A 22,026-nucleotide genomic window follows, 5' to 3' on the forward strand; every position below is an offset into this window, starting at 1 on the left:
ATACAGTGGAACCTCGATAACTCGGATTAATCGGGACCGCGGCCGATCCGGGTTATCGAAAATCCGGGTTAGCCGGAGAATATAGTAAAAATTAATAAATAACCTCCATTACAATTACAAAAACATGAAACACATATGCACAGTACACATCTAAATTACGTATAGTTGTATAGAGTGTAGAGTTTTGTTCATTTCTTGGTAAAAAACTCAGTCATACTGTAGAGATGTACCGACACCATAATATGGTAGGTCTGGATCCTGCGTACAAAAAAAAATTGATAAATAGCAAGCTGAAAATTTGTTATTAGCTTAAGGGTGTCTAGTCGGACAAACATTAATATATGGGAACACTGGAACAGGGGAAGTTTTAACTGTGGAACAGGTTAAAAATTTGGAACGGTCAGACCACGAAAACGGCACATGTATTTTTTCCGACAGAACAGACTTAAACTCTCATGCAAAAATCAGACTGCTATTTATCACCAAATTGCCGTTTTAATGAGTGGAACATGTAGAATATGTCAAATGACAGGAATTATGACGGGTGATAAATAGCAGTCTGATTTTTGCATGAGAGTTTAATCTCTGTTCGGAGAGTTTATGTCTGTTCTGTCGGACAAAACAAATGCGCCATTTTCGTGTTCTGACCGTTCCAAATTTTTGACCTGTTCCACAATTAAAACTGCCCCTGTTCCAGTGTTCTCATATATCAAAGTTTATCCGACTAGACACCCTTAAGCTATTAATAAATTTTTAGCTTGCTATTAATCAACTTTTTTTTCATACGCGGGATCCAGACCTATGGTAGCATAATATCATATTATGATGCTGCAATAAATTTATTTTAAAGATTCGTCTTTATCAATCCTAAATAATGTTTCTAGTTTCTTTTCCATTGTCACTGCAACATTTTTACGTTTTGTTACCATTACGTAGACAAAGCAAACACAATCTGAAGCACGATTACATTACAGAACGGAAGTGATTAATAGGCTGTACTACACACAATACAAGAATTTTTAAATAGTCACGTCTTTTTTAAACAATGCTAAGACAGTTTGACATAAATAAAGAAAAAGGAATACAGACAGGTGTCTGTTCTTTCCGATAAGCTGAGACGGTCGCTCTGGCTGCCGCCGTGTGCATGAATCATTTTTACTATTGTACTTATGTGTTCAAATTACACAAATACACATTATCTCTGAAATATTATTTGGCCTACATACATTTTTATTTGATAAAATTGTTAAATTGTTTATTTGTTAAATTTTTGTCTGATGAAAATCGGTCCGGGTTAGCCAGACTTCCGGGTTATCGGGGGCCGACTTATCGGGGTTCCACTGTAGTTAATTTTAAAAAATAATATTAGATTATTGAGCAGATCCATGCCCTTTAGCCTAAGGGGGTTCTCTGTGATGCTTCTCATCAGGTTTCTGCTTCTTTTTTTCCCTTTTGTTGTCTCGGTTTTGGAAGAACAGTACGTTTACAGATGCTAGCGTGTGTTCACACTAGGGTGTTGAAATCAGTTAGGGTTTGGAAAAACAGTACATTTCCAAATACTAACAGATTTGGATACCAAAGTGTTGAAAGCAGCTAGCTTTTTTAGTGGTTATACATGCATAGATGCTAACGGCTATTGATTGAATTTAAATATCTACTGCTGTGGAAAAATATTTAAGAGATTTAGGTGTGAACAAATAAAATTAAACGTTGTTGGGATATAAACAATAATATATTAACATAAAAAAATATTAGGTTAATGAGCAGATCCATGCCCTTTAGCGTTAGGTTGGTTCTCTGTGATGTTTCTCATCAGGCTTTTGCTTCTTTTTTCCTTTTGTTGACTCGGTTTTGAAAAAACAATACGTTTACAGATGCTAGCGTGTGTTGACACTAGGTACACATGCATAGATGTGTGTTGACATACATGCATAAATGCTAACTTCTATTGACACTGCTTTTAAATGCAACTGGCATGGCGGCTATTGCGTTGCTGGTTTGCGAAAAATATTGGGAGAATATAACAGTTTACATAAATTAGTGTAAAGAATTAGTTAATAAACAAAATTAATTACGTTAATCAATAAGCGAGATAAAATATTTAGACTTTTATCGATATTACTTAATTTTGTTATTATTAATTGAAGACCTAAGTGGAAGAAGAAGGTATGTTACATAGCCTACCTTTTGAGATATGGGCAGTTAAAGTTTTTATTCCTCTACTTTTATCATAAAAATATTGTTTGTGTTATTTGGTTTTATTTATATTGCTATTATAAGCATTCCTTTACATATAATGTTGATTATTTCATTCATAGGAGATTCTGACCAATAGAAAGCTACGGAAATTAAAATTAAACTGATTATTTTTTAATGATTTTAACTTCCAATCGTATAGTAAGATATTTGATCACGTGTTTAATTCTGTCCAATCAGATTAAAATTATACTGAGAATTATCTACTGTAGAAAATTATCGATAGAATTTTTTTACGTAGATTGTTTCTGTTTAATGGCAACCAGTTTCCTAGTTTTGACAACTGTCACATTTAAGAAAATATTCATAATATACGTATTAAAAAAATAATCTTACGAATATCACAAGACAGTAAGAATGAATAAGAAAATAATGCTTCATTTTTACTCAAATTTGTTGTCATTGAAGACAACAAATTTTCGAAAAACTGTCGCATTATTTTCAATTTATTCTCACTCTCTTGTGATATTATACCCGATAATTTTTGATAGTTTCCCGTCGTCAAGTATATTACGTCAGAGCCCTTCGTTGCTATGAAAAAATACATTCAGTGACATTAATGACAATTAATGTTTTAAAAATTATAAAAGTGATGACTTTCAACCGTCAAATATTAATTTAGTAGTATTTTGTATTTTGACAACGACACCCGATTTGGGCGTCGAAACGTTAACAAAAATTATTTCTTTCAATTTAATTGTGGCTTATTTCCCATCTAAATAGTTAATTATAAAAATGCCACAAGGAAACATCTTCAGAACAAAATTATTTTTTATGATGTTCTTTTGTGTTAATATACATTTTGTGTTAAATTTTGTGTAACAAAAATACAGGTCATAAATTTAATCACATATTCTGGGACCAAAAATAGTTCGATGGAACGTAACTTACCGTAGTACAAATGTGCACATAAAAAAAGTTACAGCCCTTTGAAGTTACAAAATGAAAATTGATTTTTTCCAATATATCGAAAACTACTAGAGATTTTTTATTGAAAATGGACATGTGGCATTCTTATGGCAGTAGCATCTTAAGAAAAAATTAAGTACAGTGAAATTTGGACACCCCATAAAAATTTTTTTTATTCCTTTAAACCCCCCCCCCCCCCCAACAAAACTTTTGTGTTCGTTCCAATTAAATTATTATTGTAGTACCATTAGTTAAACATAATGTTTCTAAGACTTTTTGCCTCTTAGTACTTTTTCGAAAAGTCAGTTTTTATCGAGATATTTTGAAAATTTGTCAAATCCACCACATATTTGTATATGGTTAAGTACGATTATTAGGTTAAGTACGATTATATTCAAAATAAGATAGCTAAAAGGAACTACAACGTTAACGGGGTTTTATTATTTCATATGGTCAATGGACATCTATATATGAAAAAAACGCGGAGTGCTACCATTTAAAGGGGTGCGTTTTTGAGAAATGGGTGAATTAGTCCCTGGGCACAGGTTACATTAGGGTGAGTTCTATGCACTTTTGGTACAAACATATCTACACAAAAATTGTTCCTGGTTAAATTTCCTATCTAAATATCAGTTTTTAAAGTCAATGATACTTTTTTTTACAAAAATATATTCAAAATAAAAAGCACAAAGAAAAACAAAGAAATTTTGTTTTTTGTCCCATAACTTTTGTCCACGAGAATATAGGTATAGACATTGCCTTACAGAAAAAAAACCTACATATTTCTTCTTTAAAATGTTGTTTAGTAGAGGTAATTAGGATTTATAGTTTTCGACATATGATTTTTCAAAATTCGCCACTCATAGCATTTTTTTGCAATTTTCCTTATTATTTCGCAAATATTGTTCTGTAACTTTTTTCTACGTAACTTTAGGTATATGCAATGGTACACGTAATAGGAATAAAAATCAATTACCTTTAAAATGGTCTACTGTATAAAGTTGAACGACTTTTTTTAAAGAGATTATGGTTTTTCAAGGTTTTATACTTTTAACGATTTTTTATAATACAATATAATAAAAAAATCTTATTTTGTTTACTTTAAAATGGTGTATTACAAAAAATTCTAGGATTTTTTTTAATAAGATTATTTTTTTAAATGTGATAAGTACTTGCAACGATTTTTGATTTTAGGATTATTTTTTAAATTTCTCATTATAATTGTTTTTGTCTTGTACATGAATATACTATATATTGCTCAATAAAGAGGGCTTACTTTCTGTTCTTTAAAATGGTGTATCATCTATATTTAAATAATGGAAACTGAGTGGTTCTTAATATTTTTTTACCTGTATTATTTAAAATTATTTCTTTTACAAAAATTACATAAACATTAGTCTTAGAAAACATCACTTTAGTTAAAATAATTTAAACGTTGACATTTAAAAAAAATTCAAAATCAAAGTCCATTTCTTCGTTAGCATTAGCTTCAATATCTTCCTCTGACACCTCAGTTATCTTAGAGTTCCCACAATTACCAATTAGTATCGATGCACATGCACCCTTTGCAGAATATTGAACAACTAATTCCTATCTTCCCACAACCGCAGTTTTTTGTACATCCTTTGGTGCATGTGCTTTAAAGCTTGTGGTGCAGGAGCTTTGACAGTAAATATTGGAATTGATCCATATTTTGAAGTTTGCCCGGCCGAGTCAAGTGGATCCAAAGTATTACCTATAAAAAATAAGATTGAATCATAACACACAATCACATGAAAAAGTTATAATGAGAAATTAAAAAAATAATCCTAAAATCAATAATCGTTGCAAGTACTTATTACATTTTAAAAAAGCATATCTTATATAAAAATAATCCTAGATTTTTTTATAACATACACCATTTTTTAAGTAAACAGAATAAGCTTTCTTTTTTATCATATAATAAATATATACCTAAATGTAGAAAAAAAAGTTATAATGGGAAATTTGAAAAATAATCGTAAAAAATATAAAAACTCGTTAAAAGTATAAAATCTTGAAAAAGATAACCTCTTTAAAAGAAATCGTACAACATTATACAGTAGAACATTTTAAAGGTAATTGATTTCTATTCCTCTTACATGTACCATTGCACATGCCTAAAGTTACGTAGAAAAAAGTTACAGAACAATATTTGCGAAATAACAAGGAAAATTGCCCAAAATTGCTGTGAGTCTTGAACTTTTAAAAGTCATATTTCGAAAACTGTAAATCCTAATGACCTCTACCATACATCATTTTAAAGATAAAATATGTAAGTTTTTTCCTATGAAGCAATGTCTATACCTATATACCCGTGGACAAAAGTTATGGGACAAAAAACAAAATTTCTTTCTTTTTGTTTCTTTGTGCTTTTTCTTTTGAATATATTTTTGTAAAAAAAGTCTTTTTTACTTTAAAAAGCTATATTTAGATAGTAAATTTAACCAGGAACAATTTTTATGTAGACGTGTTTGTACCAAAAGTGCATAGAACTCACCCTAATGTAACCTGTGCCCAGGGACTAATTCACCCATTTCTCAAAAACGCACCCCTTTAAATGGTAGCACTCCGCGGTTTTTTTACATAGAGATTCATTGACCATATGAAATAATAAAACCCCGTTAACATTGTAGTTCCTTTCTATAGTACATAATCAATAGCCTATATGGAGACTTGGTAATAATATGAAAATGTATTTTTGATTTTAATTTTTAGGTATATTTTGAACCATATTAAAAAAGAAGCCACATCTTGATAAAAGGTACCTTCTCGAAAAATACAAAGAGGCAAAAAAGTTTTAAAAACACTGTGTTTAACTAATGGTACCGCAGTAATATTTTAATTGGAACGTACACAAACATTTGGGGGGTTTAAAAGAACAAAACCCCCATAAAATTTTTATGTAAACATATTAAAAAATAAGCCTCAATTCGATAAAAACTGCCTTATCGAAAAAATACTAAGAGGCAAAAAAGTTTTAAGAATATTGAATTTAACTAATAGTACCACAATAATAATTTAATTGAGACGTACACAAAAGTTTGGGGGGCTTAAGGGAACAAAACCCCCATAAAATTTTTATGAGGTGCACAAATTTCACTATAATTTTTCTTTAAGATCTTCCTGTAATAAGAATGCCACATGTCCATTTTCAATAAAAAATCTCCCATAGTTTTCGATATATTCGAAAAAATCGATTTTCATTTTGTAACTTTAAAGGGCTGTAACTTTTTTTATGTGCATATTATTTGTACTAAGGTAAGTTAGGTTCATTCGAACTATTTTTGGTCCCAGAATATGTGATTTAATTTATGACTTGTATTTTTGTTACACCCTGTATTATTGCTTATATACCAACGTTTAATTATTTATTAATACCTAAATCACTTAAATATTTTCCACAGCAGTAGGTATATAAATTCAATGTCAATAGCCGTTAGCATCTATGCATGTATAACCACTAAAAAATCTAGCTGGTTTCAATACTCTGGTGTCCAAACCTGTTAGTATTTGTAAATGTACTGTTTTTCCAAACCCTAACTGATTTCAACACTCTGGTGTCTACACACGCTAGCATCTGTAAATATATTGATGATGAAAGCCTATAGCTTTACAAAGATATTGATACTTGATTATGATATCGATGGATTGCTTGCTTCCGAGTGGAGGTTGGAGTTGAATGATGTTAGCTCCAGGCGAAGTGTGCAGGCCTTAGAAGTGGATCATGTCTTCAAGTGGCCGATGCGCTCTATCTTTCTGTTTTGGTGTTAATTCTTATTCATGTTCTTAGCATTACATGATTGCTACCTGTGTGTGTCTCTTTTCTACATTTACTTTCTGCTTTCGACATAACATCAAATCAGAAACTCTTGACCACCTTCTATTAAATTGGTGAATGGTTCACATCAAATTCAACTTTGTACCAATTGTACAAGTCTAGTTGATGGGTACCATATGTTTTTGGAGTCACTTGGTAGTCTCAAAAGTGTTTTCCACCTACTATCTAATCCCTCGTAGTCATGCAAGGTATGTTTGACTATTTCAGGTTTTCTCCTACAGAGTTTTGGTTTTGCCACCATGTTATAAATCCATAATAACAGGTCTGATTTTAAACAGCTTGGTTTTACCAATTTTTAGACGACTTTATTAATTTTAGACAATTCACCCTTATGATTTCTTTGTAGGAGGTATTGTCTAATGTTCGTTCGTGTTATGTGTTTATAGAGAAAATGGTTGTGTTAGTAAAAGACTATTTATACTTTATGAAAAGACTTTCGAATACAAACAATGGTATTTTTTATTTAGATATTATAAAACTTCCTACTTACCTGATATTCGTAAGCGTTTTATAAGTTTGGACAACCCTGAAACAATATTTGACAGTTAAGCAAAGATCAAATTAACACTGTTTTTTTTTTATCAAAATAGGGTTTCATTCAGTGAAATAATATTTAACGGTGTAGTCCACAGGAAGACCATAAATTTAATATAAAAATCATGATATCCTGAACATTTTTAAAACTTGAAAAGTCGATTTTTTTAAATTATCAATATTTTTTTTAAATGCACAAAAAAATTTAATTTCGCATGAAAATAGGCCAATATCATCAATATTGTGCTATAAAAATTTCAAGAAGTTTCACTTAACACATTGCGTGCAGATGTCTGATCCTAAGACTTATACTCTGAACGTACAAAAAAAAAACAGATATTAAAAATGAGTATAATCAATGGCGCCGTCTGCTGATCGGTGAATGCCATCCGCACAGGATGTGTTAACAGTTATTGCAAAATTAAAATTGTTTATCCCAGAAAGCTTTATCTACAATTTACAATGTGATTATGCGTAAGCTATTGGGCCTAGGGCTAAAAATACAATGGTTCGTTATACAATTCCTTCAGCACCATGACATACGTCACTATGGGCCTTATTACCGTTTTATATATTCTTAACTTTGTTTTTCTTGATACATATTTGGATTTCGTCAGTGGTCTTAGGCTTTTCATCTTTTTATTTCTCTTTGGCATTCAGTTTTTATTCTTCCTGACCTTTCTCATCTATAACAACCCCCAGATATGTAAAAAGGACCACTCTCTCGAAATTATATTCCCTTGCTTCATTAGATATGAAAGTAAACTATCCCTCTTTTTAGTGATGACTATAGTTACTTTCGAGTCATCATCATCAACCCGTACGCGTCCACTGCTGGACATAGGTCTCCCTCAGCTCTTTCCATTTATCTCTATTTTGTGCGGCTTGCATCCAGTTACCGATAACATGTTTCAAATCATCGGCCCATCTGCTCCGTAGTGCTTCTTATCGCGGCCTCCACTCGACAATACGTTTTGTCCATCGGTTGTCTGGCAATCTGGCGACGTGTCCTGCCAAATTCCACTTAAGCGACGCGATTTTTTCGACAGCGTCTGTTGTTTTTGTTCTACGGCGTATTTCTTCGTTTGGGATTCGGTCTCTCAGGGAGACACCCAACATCTGGCGCTCCATAGCCCTCTGAGTTACGCGAATCTTGTTCACTAACTTTTTTGTTAGTGTTAATGCTTCGGCTCCATAAGTGAGTACAGGCAACACACACTGGTCAAAGATTTTCCTTTTGAGGCATATGGGCAAGTCCGATTTAAATACATAGTTCAGTTTACCAAACGCTGCCCAGGCTAATCCTATGCGACGTGGGAGTTCGCACGTCTGGTTATCTCGTCCCAACCGAATTTCATGTCCCAAGTACTTATAAGATGCAGTCTGCTCAATATCCATTCCATCAACAACAATATTACGATTTAGCACCAGATTAGTCATTATTTGCGTCTTTTTGATGTTAATCTTTAGTCCGTCCTCTAAGGAAGCGTAATATAATTTGTTCAACATTATTATTGCATCATCCATACGATCGGCTATAAGGACGATGTCATCTGCGAATCTCAAATGACTGAGCTTCTCTCCATTTATATTGATACCATATTCGTTTAGATCTGCCTTCTTAAATGTGTGTTCTAAAAGGGTTGTGAATAGCTTTGGTGAGATGATGTCTCCCTGCCGTACTCCTCGCTGTATACAGAATTTATTTATTTTTGTTGTTCAGATAGTCTTACGCTAGCCGTTGCCTTTTGGTAGATATATATGACCATGTTAGTGTAGCGATGGTCTATTCGGCATTCTGTAAATGCTTTTAACATTTTCTGCTGGCTTATGGTATCGAATGCTTTCTCGTAGTCCACGAATATCAGTGCCAATGGTTTGTTGTATTCCGCAGACTTCTCTATTAGGTTTTTTATTACCAGTAAGTGGTCGTTAGTGCTATATCCAGATCTAAATCCAGCTTGTTCTCTAGGCTGATAGAAGTCTAACTTAGCCTCCAGTCTTTTTTTGATAATTTTTGTGAAAAGTTTATATATGTGTGATAGCAAACTGATAGGACGGTAGTTTTTTAGATCTGTTTTGTCACCCTTTTTGTGTAATTAAACAATGACTGCATTGTTCCATTGAGAAGGAGTTTTTCCTTGGTAAATGCATTGGGTGAAAAGTTTGGCCAAAGCCTGGATAATTTTATTTCCACCTTGTTTGATTGCCTCGATTACTATTCCGTCATCGCCAGGGGATTTATTATTTTTCATTTCTGAAAGTGCCTTTTTAACTTCATGTGGTGTTACTTCTGGCATTAATTCTGATCCCTGGTTTGTGATTTTGGGCAGGGGCTGATCTTGCCTTTCGTTGGTGCTCTCATACATTTCGCGATAAAACGATTCGACAACCTTGAGGATTTCGGCTTTATCCGTGGCAATGTTGCCATCTTTGTTTCTGATTTTGTACATATTTTTGTTACCGATGTTATTCGTATTTCGCCTCAAAACTTTTAAACCTTTGTTTTCTTGAATTATGTGAGTTATTTATCTTGCGTTGTTTTCTCTTATGTCTTTTCGGATTGATCGGTGGATATCTTTATTTAATTTCTTCAGTGTTGTGTAGTTGGAGTCGTATTTTTCCGTCAACTGTCTTCTTTTACTTATTAACTCTTTCGTATTTTGGCTTAATTTTTCTTTATGGGTCACGACAGTCGGGCAGCACTCCCTTTCTGTTTCTTTTAGTGCTTTCGTTATGACATTATTTGCTTGTTCAATGTTTTCTATGTCGTTTTCAAGGTCTTGTATACGTCTGGTTAGTACATCTTCATAGAGGTTGTTGTTTCCTGGGGGAATCCACTTCGTCTTTCGTGTTTTGAACATCATCTTGGTTCTTTCGAAATTGACATTCAATCGTATCTTTGCTCGGATTAATCTGTGGTCGCTTCCTACCGAAAATTTGTTAAGTATTTCAATGTCTTTAATTATTTCTTTTCTGTTTGTTATGATAAAATCTACCTCATTTTTGACACTACCATCTGGGATTATCCATGTCCATTTACGCTGAGGCTTTTTATCGAAAAAAGAGTTCATCATGGATAAATTTTCCTGGTGTAAGAAATTAAGCAGTCTTTGTCCTCGTTCATTTCTGTCGCCATACCCATACTTGCTCATTGCTACTTCTGCATCATCTTGTTTAAAGCCAATTTTCGCATTAAAGTCGCCCATAATTATTGTATAATATGCTGGTGTAGTATGTAATGCTGTTTCTAGGTCATCATAAAATTTTTCAATTTCTTCATCTGAGTGGCTAGTCGTTGGAGCATATGCCTGGATTAACTTAAGGTTATATCTTGCATTTAGTTTGAAGATGAGGTATACAATCCTGGGACTCATGCTGTTGATTTTAGTTATATTTTGGGTGTGTTTTCTATGTATAATGAATCCTACTCCACCATGTGAAGTGTCTTCTTCTCCTCTAAAATGAAATAAATGTCCCGATTTAAGAGTAATTTGGGCTCTCCTCTTCGTCTGATTTCGCTGAGGCCGATGATGTCCCATTTTATTGTTTTCAGCTCTTCCTCCAGTTCCATCATCTTCTGGTCCGATATAAGAGTTCTAACATTGTATGTGTGATACTTCCGAGTATTCGTTACAAATCGTTACTTTTGTATAAAGTAATCATTTACAGTATTCGTTACTTTGATTACTATGATTACTTTTGTATTTGAGTACCGGTAATCATATCAAGAATCGTATTTTTCAGTAGGTAGGTATTTTGTATGGGTATTCCGATATAACAACGACCTTCACTGATCTGTTTAAGGGATAAAATGATTTGATTACTATGATTACTTTTGTTACTTTTGTATTTTGTAACGAGGTAATCAGAGTAATCAAAGTAGATACAATAGTCGTTACTCGCTCTAATATGATTGGTAAGAAGTAATCAGAGTAATCAATGTAATCAAAGTAGATACAATAGTCGTTACTCGCTCTGATACGATTGGTACGAAGTAACAAAGTAATCAGAGTAATCAAAGAGTAATCATAGTAATCGTCACTTTCGGTATTCGTAAGTAACGAGTACTTTGTAACGAATAGTTACTTTTTCAACATCACTACCCTCTTCTGTTTGCTCTGTATTTCCGAGTATCATGTACTTTGACTTTTCCTGGTTTATTTCTAGGTCAAAATATTTTGCCTCCTCAAAACATTATAGCAATAAGATCATCAGCAAAGGCCAGCCATTGATGCTCATTGTCGAAGATGGATACACTCATTGATAAAATATTTTACCGAAAGTATACTTTTCCGGACCTGATTGTAGGGAGGAAAAGTAAAAGTGACGTCATGGTATTTTATTCATGAAATATAACTTATTGACGCCCTGTACAATATCTATTTTCTATTACGTAAGTATCTATACATTTTAACGTTTATTTAAAAACACTCTGTATTTTGCAGAATGGTAAAAAACAGTAAATTGTTATTCCGATTTAACAATGTTTACATTAATAATTTGACTTATATTTGACAGTTGACAGTTATATTGTACCTACTTGTTAGTTTTAGTTCTAATAAATTTTGTAGGTTAGTTACATAAATAAATTAAGTAAAAATTAAAAAATGATTTTTTATTTGAGGAAGGTGGAAAAACCATATGTATAACATGGGAGTAAAGTGCCTTTTCCTCCCTTGAATGATTACTGTAAACTTCATTCTCGGGAGGAAAAGTAGCACTTTCCTCCCTTGTTATACAAATAGCTATTTTGTGATCTTTTCCACATTCTCAAGCGAAATTAAATTTTTTTGTGCATTTCTAGAAAAGTTATTAATAATTTTCAACATTCGACCTTTGAAGCTATTTTTGCAAGAACTAAACAACAAATTAATATCTACAAATAACTTTATACAAACTTTCATTTTAAAGGATTTTCTATACTTTTCCAGTAAAATTGTCTCACTTTTCCTTATTATTTCACAGTCTTCACCTTTAGTATTTAAAATCAAATATATATGGACCGTTCACTCTTGTTAGAGTATAGGTCGCTCAAATACTATGAGCTCTTTTAATCCATTTCACGTGGTGGATTAGTCCGCAGTTTTCTTTAGGTCGTCGTTCATAGTTTGTAATGTTTTTTGCCTTCTCTACTATCTTCTTCCACTCTCTCCTGTCCTGAATCTTTTCTCTTCAGTTTGCAATTTCCATCTTTGATATACATATCGTCTAGCAGTTGATCTTCCCACCTTATTTTTGGTCTTCCTATCTTATTTTTGGTCTTCCTCTTGGTCTATTTTTTACTGGTTTCCAGTTCATTATCTTCCTGATCAGTTCTTCTACCCCTCTTCATTGTGTGTGCCCAAACCATCTGAGCCTTTGTGCTTTAATGAATTTTACTATATCTTCTCCTTCAGTTATATTTATTATTTCATGGTTCATCAGCTTTCTATATTCCCCTGTTTCTGTCTTTACTGGACCATGTATTTTTCTCGATAATTTTTCTCTCAATTATTCTTAACTTTTCTTCGTCTTTTTTCGTAAATCACATTACTTCTGCTCCATATGCTATCACTGGTCTAATTTCTGCTGTGTATATTTTTGATTTTGTTTTTTTTGCTCAGGTTTTTGTCCTTGAGTAGTCGGTGATATTTCCAATATACTCTATTACCTGCTTTAATTCTTTCGTTTATTTCTATACTCCTTCCGTTTTTGCCGCCCACCATCACCCCCAGGGTATTTGAAGCAATCTACTCTCTGGAATGTATTTTCACCTATCTTTATTTCTGTTATTCTGTTTACATTGTCTCTTGTGCTAATAAGGTATTTTGTTTTATTCTGATTGATTATTAATCCTCTCGTCTTTGCTGCTCTTACCAGGGTTAAAAGTGCCTCTTCTAGTATTTTTTTATCTCGTGCTACCAGCCCCAGGTCATCCGCATATCCTATGATCTGTGTTGAGCTTTGAATAATTGTCTTTTTCAGCCCTGTGTCCCTAATTACTCCTTCTAGAGCGATATTAAATAGTGTCGTTGACAGACTGTCTCCTTGTCTTACCCCAAGTTCTATTTTGATGTCGTTTGTATCTCCTGTATTTGTTTTAACTTCTGCTGTTAAGTCTATCATTGTCATTCTAGTTAAACTTATTAATTTTGCCGGTATTCATTTCCTTTAATAATTGTCTGTATATGCTGCCGAAGGCCTGTTGGAAGTCGATGAATAGTATGTGTAATTCTATGTCATGTTCATAACTTTTTTCAATTGTTTGTGTTAGTATGTGCAGCATCTATTGTTGATCTTCCTTTTCTAAAGCCCTGTTGGTACGGTCCTATAATTTTTTCTGTGTACTGATTTAGTCGTTTTCTTATAACTGTGGTCAATATCTTATACGTTGTATTTAGTAGCATAATTGCTCTGTAGTTGCAGCACTTAGTTGGATCTCCTTTCTTAAATATTGGTGCGATATGTCCGTTTTTTCCATTCTATGGGCATGCTTTTTTCGTCCTTCCAAATTGTAACCATTAACTTGTGCATTCGCTTCGTGAGCTCCTCTCCTCCGTTGACGATCAGTTCGTTGTTGATTTCATCTGGCCCTGGCGTTTTGTTTACTTTTAATTATTTTAGTACCTCCATGAATTCCTGATAAGTAGGTGCGCCTTCCTCTTCATCCCTGTTATCTCTTATATCCTCATCCTCTGAATCTGCCTTGTTGTTGTTTTTGTATAGGTTCGTGAAATGTTTTTCCCAATCTTTTTTGTTTATTTTTGTGACAGTTCTTTTGGTACTGTATTGTTGTTATTTAAAACTAAATAGCAATCTTAATAACAACTGTCTCCTATTTTATACTGCTAACACAGCTTTGGGATTATAGCAAGGTAGTCTGCTATCTCTAGGTATATCTTCCGCTAGTATACAAGGAAAGTAACGGGGCCAGTACTATGCTTCAACCGCCCATTATTACCCTGGTTTTACCCAAGGTACCCATTTGGTCCAGGGATTGTCCATACTACCCAGAGGTACTAAAATTTCTTTGTTTCTGAGTCATATCCACAAACTTAAACATAAAACGTTAAGTGCTATAAAAAACATTGCGAAAATGATCTTACTGGATTTGATTGATGTTTGTAAATAGCTACACAAACCCTATTTTGTGATTCAAATAATGTATTTAACATATCGCACCTGTGCTCAAACAGTGTCACAACTCAAAAAAATAAATAAAAACGCTATATTGCACCAACAGTTTAATACAACTACAAATTCCTATCTCAAAAAGTGTTACGTGTATGGTTCAAGTATTTGTTGTTAGATGACACTTGCTTCACTATATGGTTAACCCAGTGGCGGCTCGTGGCTTTAGGGACAGGGTCGGCAAGGTTTTTGTCTCCTCAGATAGGTATACCATCTAATTAAAAGGCTTCAATCATCATAGAAGATTTTTGGTTTTTGGTTTTTGTTTTATTTTTTTTTTTGTTTTTTCACATAGATTTAGAACCTAAACATGTTTATAAATTAACTTTAGTCTATGTTGTTTGCACGTAGCAAAATGGGTAATAACATCATCGTAAAATTTATTAATGTGTTGGAGAGATTTTAATAGTTTTTTAAACGCTTTTATTTAGTTCAATAGTTTGCGTCAAATCTTTAGACGTTAATTTGACTGCCTTTTCTCCAATTCAAATGAATGGAAATTTGCAGACATATGCATTCGTGGGAACAATACACGAATAGTCAATAAAAATAAAATTTTTATGTTTATTAATTGTTTAAATAAAAAAAAAACTATTTTAATGGAAAATGCTTAAATTCTCTTATTTTTTACAATGTAAAAACTTGAAACTTTTACAAAATTATAGCTAATGATATGAACTATACATAATTTCACTTTTTACGTTAATTGTTTACGTTATGCTTCATAAATAAACAATAAAGTTTCAAATTTTTTGCAGATTCCGACTACTTTTTATGTTAGTACATCATAATATGTTTTACCTATACATATTTTAATAAACATGACGATATATTTTAGTGTTTGAAAAGTGTAAGACTAAAAAGTAAAAAATAAAAATGAAAAAAAATTTTTTTTAAGAAACGCTTTTCTTTAGTTACGAGTGACTAAAATTAAAAATATAAAAGAATCAAGTAAAAAGCAAAAAATAAAAAAAATTAAAAAATCGTAACACATTCGTTAAAGAAAAGCGTGGGGCGAAAACTGTTTATTCGATGAAGACGCTTTTCTTTGACGAATGTGTTAGATTTTTTCAATTTTTTTAATTTTTTGCTTTTTACTTGATTATTTTATATTTTTAATTTTAGTCACTCGTAACTAAAGAAAAGCGCTTCTTAAAAATTTTTTTTTTCATATTTTTTTATTTCTCTTGACACTTGAGAAAAGCTTTCTCTTTTGTTTCATGGTGTTTCGACAATACGTTTTGACACTTTTGAGACAAGAGAAATCCCGTTCATTTAAGGCAAAAGTTGGTAGCAATGAGAGAATTCATGATAATAATTTATTAATTTCGGGAACAGTTTGTTGCAATGAATTGCAGTATAGAAAATTATACATATTTTGTAACTTATCCCATCTTTCGAAAATATTTGGATCAGCATATAAAACTTTTAATTAATTTCCTTAGTTTATTTGATTAAAGAATTATGGATAGTTTTAATACACTTGTCTAATAGATATTTTGAAAATTCTTTGGCGTAACTTTTAAATTTTTGCAAATCTTCAAAATTTGAAAAAATGAGTACCTATCTAATTGCACAAGTAATAATAGTATTAAAAATTTCAAAATATACTTGTTTTTCGAGATCTGTGTTATACTTTTGTCTTTTGTGGGGGTGTTCGGAAATATCAAGCGAATCCAAAACGTCACTGCGTATATATTGAAAATTACTATCTCTGAGATTTTTTACCAGCTTTGTTATTCTATTTTTGGAATAAATAATATCAGTTGACTGATTTTGAACAACATTGAATATCACATCAGTTTGGGTAAACACTTTCTTAGAAATATGTAAAAAAATATTAAAAGAATAATCATTTAGTAAAGTTTTCAAACCGATTGCTTCACGGATCGAGATATCATCACTTGCAAAATAGTTGCCTTTATTAATAAAATTGAAAACTTCCAAAAGCTGTTTACGAAAATCTGCTACAGTGAAAACTAACCGAGATTTAAAATTCCAAATGCTACGTTATTTCATAATTAATTTCATCCCGAGCGCACTATTAGCAGGGTACGTGCCTTGGTACAAGCCTTGCTGGTGTCTGCCCATCACCGATCGGCAGATTGATTTCTGCCGGTATCTGCCGGACTCTGCCATTCAAATACGGGTGAAATTGTGGTGAAATGTATAATTGGTTGCCTATCGGCTAATATTCCACAGCGCTTCTTACAAATAAATCGTAAATCTAGGGACGGCTCGCCGTCCCTAAAAAAGAATTCACACAATCGCAATCGGATGCATGGCTGGGATTATTAATTTGAAAAGTTTCTTACGCGTAGGGATCACTTTTAACGTATCGTATTGATCGAATTCTCTTAAAAACAATGAATAAAATTTAGTCTGTATTATCTCACAGATCTTTTTTTATTTTACAGAAACAAATATCATCAACTCAGATTAAATTAAATATTTAGAAAATCTACAATGTGTCCATAAATGTGTGGGTCGGCACTGCCGATCCTGACCGGCCGCCACTGGGTTAACCAAAATAACGATGCACCGAACATAAATAGTGTCACATATCGGCTTGTGCAAGGCAGTTGTCCATCTAAGATCTGAATAAACCGTTGTTTGTCGAGTTAAGACAGTATGTGTAATTGCTTTATTCAAAACAAAGTGCAAATGTGCTCAAGAAAAGTGACACCTTTATTTTTCTTTTTGCAGTATTTTTTATTTAATTTTGTTTCCTACTTATATTTAAAGTTAAATAATTAAAAAGTATAGCTCTGTTAACCAGATAATAATGATGATATTATATTCTGTACTCTAAAGCCACTTTAAATAAATAATATTTCAAAGATTTTTCGTTATTTTATCTGTATAGTGTCCAGTGGCGCACCTAGAATTTTCCTCTGGGGAGTTGACTTGAGCACTGAATTTTTTTTTGTATTGTTTTTGAAAGACAAGTTACATTTTCCTACTATTCTTTATATACAGGGTGAGTCATGAGGAACTGTACATACTCCTACCTCGTATGGAGGCCCCTATGTTACACTATCGTTACTGTCGTTACACTATTACCACCCAATCAACTGATTTATTCAAAAACTAGAAAAAAATCAGGCCCGGCTTTAAAAATTAGTTCGTTTTGGTCTTAGAAAAAATTTCACCCTGTATACGGTTTTTGAAAACTCTAATAAGAATCTTAAAAAATTAGACAAATAGGCAATTAAAATGGCATATTTATTTTTTTCCCCACACGATTACTTAATTTTTTATAAAAAAAATCAAATTTGACTATGAATTAAAAATTTGGTGAAGTGAACCATAGATTTAAAAAAATTAACTTTTATTACAAAAATTAATTTTATTTGAACAAGTATTTAATTTATAAGTTGTCACTCAACTGATTTATTCAAACTAGAAAAAAATCAGGTCCGGATTTAAAAAATTAGTTCGCTTTGGTCTTAGAAAAAATTTCACCCTGTATATGGTTTTTTAAACCTCTAATAAGAATTTTACAAATTAGACAAATAAGTAATTAAAATGGCATATTTATTTTTTTCCCCACACGATTACTTAATTTTTTATAAAAAATCAAATTTGACTATGAATTAAAAGTTTGGTGAAGTGAACCATAGATTTAAAAAAATATCATTTCTTGCAAAATCTATTTTTTTGAACATATATTTAATTTATACATATGTATTAATACTTCCACAGCTTGTGCTATACGTTGTAAATAATAAAACCCTTTTAGGGTTAAAATCAGGTGATCTAGGTGATCATGCATGAGGCCTTCCGCGCCCTATCCACCTATTTCCATAAGTCACATGAAGATGTTGAGAACAGCAACTGAGAAATGTGGTGATGCCCCATCGTGCATAAAGTACATACCTAGGACGGCTACATTGGCAAGTAGATTCGGCAAAATATTTTGTAAAATATGATAATGCAAAAAAGTACAAACAGTGTAAGAAACACAAATAAATAATAACAATGGCGAACGAAAAGTCAAATTATGTACTCAAACAACGAAAATGTCAAATTATCATTTTTATACACATACATAGTATTAATACATGATGAGAAGGTAGTGATGCAAAAAACGAAGGGAAAATTTCTTTTTGTTTTTGTTTAATTTAGGTTTATTTGTTTACCTCCTTTTTGATAAACAAGTATTATACAGGATGATGTTTTAGTATTATTTAAAACAACCTGTTACTTTTGAAATTCTGGAAATTGGCTAAAAAGGTTGTATTATTTAAAGCGTATAGCACGAGCAGTGGTAGTATTATTACTTATAAATTAAATATTTGTTAAAAAAAATTAATTTTTGTAATAAAAGTTAATCTTTTAAATCTATAGTTCACTTCAACAAATTTTTAATTCATAGTCAAATTTGATTTTTTTATAAAAAATTAAGTAATCGTATGGGGAAAAAATTAATATGCCGTTTTAATTGCCTATTTTTCTAATTTTTAAAATTCTTATTAGAGTTTTCAAAAATCGTATACAGGGTGAAATTTTTTTCAAGACCAAAACGAACTATTTTTTTAAAGCCGGACCTGATTTTTTTCTAGTTTGAATAAATCAGTTGATTGAGTGGTAACAGTGTAACGATTGACCAAACTAAGTGACACATCGATCTTACCGTTCAAAAATTATGACGAATACAAATTTCTGTAAAAATTAACAACTCGCCCTGTATATTATTAAATAATGGGAGCAGACACTTTTTAATGGTCATTTGTTATTTCCCATAGAGGCCTCCATACGAGGTAGAAGTATGTACAGTTCCTCATGACTCACCCTGTATATTTCTATATGCTCTGGGAGGGGTTTTAACCCCCCTGGGTGCGCCACTAATAGTGTCACAACTCAAAAAAAAATTGTTTTAATATTTTTTTTTAGTAAGTAGACTTAATAATCTACACTTGCGATCATAAAAAGCGGGTCACTCGATGAATTATTCAAGTTAGATGTCTCGAATTTTCTAAACCTGTTGTCCGATTTAAGTGATTTTTTTAGTATGTTATACCCTTATTCTTTTACAATATCGCTATAATAATATTGTTGCTAGACAGGCAAATTGTCATTGTATACCGGGTGTAACAATCATACTGTGTTTATTCCTCAAAGTTAGGAACACCATGTGGAATGTTTTAGCCTAGATAAAATATTGAAATTAAAACTCAATTGTAGCCTTAGGCTTTCTTAACATTTTCTTTTTTGATTTATTTGTTTATGTTGGATAATAAAAAAGTTAGGCACGTTAATAACTAGCCATGTTCTTCATCAATACAGGGTGTTTCTAAATGAGTGCGACAAACTTCAAGGGGTAATTATTCTGCATGAAAAAATAATGACAGTTTGTTTTATAATCGTATGTCCGCAAATGCTTCGTTTCCGAGGTACGGGATATTGAAGTTATTCTTACAAACTGCCGATTTATTTATTGCTCTAAAACCCGTAGAGATATGCAAATGAAATTTGGTAGGTTTTAAGGGACAGTTATTGTGCATTTTTTGATATACAATTAATAAGTCTATATTCACCATTGGCGTGCATACGGGTATAAACATTTTAGATACATCCCGTATGCACGTCAATGGTGAATATAAAATTCTTAATTGTATGTCAAAAAATGCGGCATAAGTAGCTCTTAACACCTACCAAATTTCATTTGCATATCTCAACCGGTTTTAGAGCAAAAAATAAATCGTCAGTTTGTAAGAAAAAATTCAACATCCCGTATCTCCAAACCGAAGAATTTGCGGCCATATGTTTATAAAGCAAATGGTCATTATTTTTTCATGCAGAATTATTGTTCAAGCAATCTATATAGTGTAATGGGTAAGATTATTGTAGCTTTGGGTTGTTCTTCTTTAATATTAGGCCGGCAGCTGGTGTTTTCTGGTAATTAAATATGTAGTTAAAAATATTTATTTATACTTAGGTAAATACCGTTAAAGCAGGACATAATATTGTGTTAAAATTAATTTTATCAATTTTTTAATAACATTTAACCTCACAGGGACCTCCCTCTTACCGCATTAATAACTGATGTAGAATAGCTTTTATAATTAATCTTGTTATTGTTAGAATTACTGATACTAAAATAACTTTATAAAAACACTGTTAGATCTAAAATTACTTTAGGTATACAGTTCAAAACTCTTAAAATTCAGCACAAAATGCAATCATGTCCCCGCTCTTTTTTTATTAAAAATACAAAATCTAAAAATATTTTTTTAACCGAGTCTTTTCATTAGTACACTTATGCTTGGAAAATGAATTGCACAACACAACAATTAAAATACTGATACACTTAACTCATTTTCTCCTTCTTCCGTATTTTCTTCGTCACTATCATCGCCCAATTCAATAATAAATTTATTTCCACCATTAATGTGGAAGTGCCCAATCTTCTTATAATATTCTTCTACTTTGATCACTTTGGCAATTCTTTTCTGCCAGTCTACTTTGGTAATATTGGCTACTTCTTTTTTAATTATCTCAATTACCTTTTTGTCAAATTTAGGAAATGTATTTGAACGCCTTATACTTGGTTTTAATTGTCCCCAAATTAACTCAATAGGATTGAAAACACAAAAGTAGGGGGGAAGTCTCAATATAGTGTGTCCATGCTTTTCGGCAATACTCTCTAGAGCGTATAATTTTCTAAATTGCTTCGTGTGTAGAACTTCAATAAGTTGTTTTTTTGTGTAAAAATCTTCGAAATACAAATAATTTTCCATTAAAAAATTTTGCAGGTCAGCTTTGAAGATGTATTTGGTATTTTAGTGAGCTGTCGGGAATGATAGGAACCGTTGTCAAGCACTATTACGCCGTTTTTCTCCAAGTTTGGGATCAGCGAGTTTTCAAACCAATCTTCAAAAATGTCAGCTTCCATATTCTTGTGGTAGTCAACGTTACAATCTTCCATTTTCTTCCCACATAATTTTAAAGCATTCGGAACCCATCCCTCACTTCCTCCGCAATGTACAATAATTAGCCGCGAGCCTTTATTTGCAGGCATTTCTGGTATGCACATGCTTGAACCATCTGTCCATCCTTTCTTAACTGTATCGTGGGTATCATACCAAGTTTCATCTAAATAATAAATTCTCCTATTTTCTTGCCTATATTTAGTAATTTCTTCTAGGTACATATTACGTCTGTTGACTATTCTTTGGATTTTAACTTAAAGCCCATTTTTTTTATCCAATTTTGAAGAGTTTTCTCACAGCAGTTCATATTTCGACCGGTTGTTTCCAATTTCTTTCTTATTATTTCTATTGTAGGTATTT

General features: G+C 32.0%; 1 protein-coding gene across 1 annotated transcript in view; it reads right to left on the reverse strand.

The window, feature by feature from the left end:
• LOC114340898 (phosphatidylinositol 3-kinase regulatory subunit gamma-like) overlaps positions 1-22,026 on the reverse strand; it is a 773,815-nt gene that overhangs the window by 737,184 nt on the left and 14,605 nt on the right. Inside the window, exon 4 of the mRNA XM_050641271.1 lies at positions 7,515-7,550. Within this exon, the coding sequence (XP_050497228.1) occupies positions 7,515-7,550 (36 nt within the window). The remainder of the gene's footprint in view (positions 1-7,514; positions 7,551-22,026) is intronic.

Source organism: Diabrotica virgifera, chromosome 10 (genome assembly GCF_917563875.1).
Source record: "Diabrotica virgifera virgifera chromosome 10, PGI_DIABVI_V3a".
Classification (NCBI taxonomy): Eukaryota; Metazoa; Arthropoda; class Insecta; order Coleoptera; family Chrysomelidae; genus Diabrotica; species Diabrotica virgifera.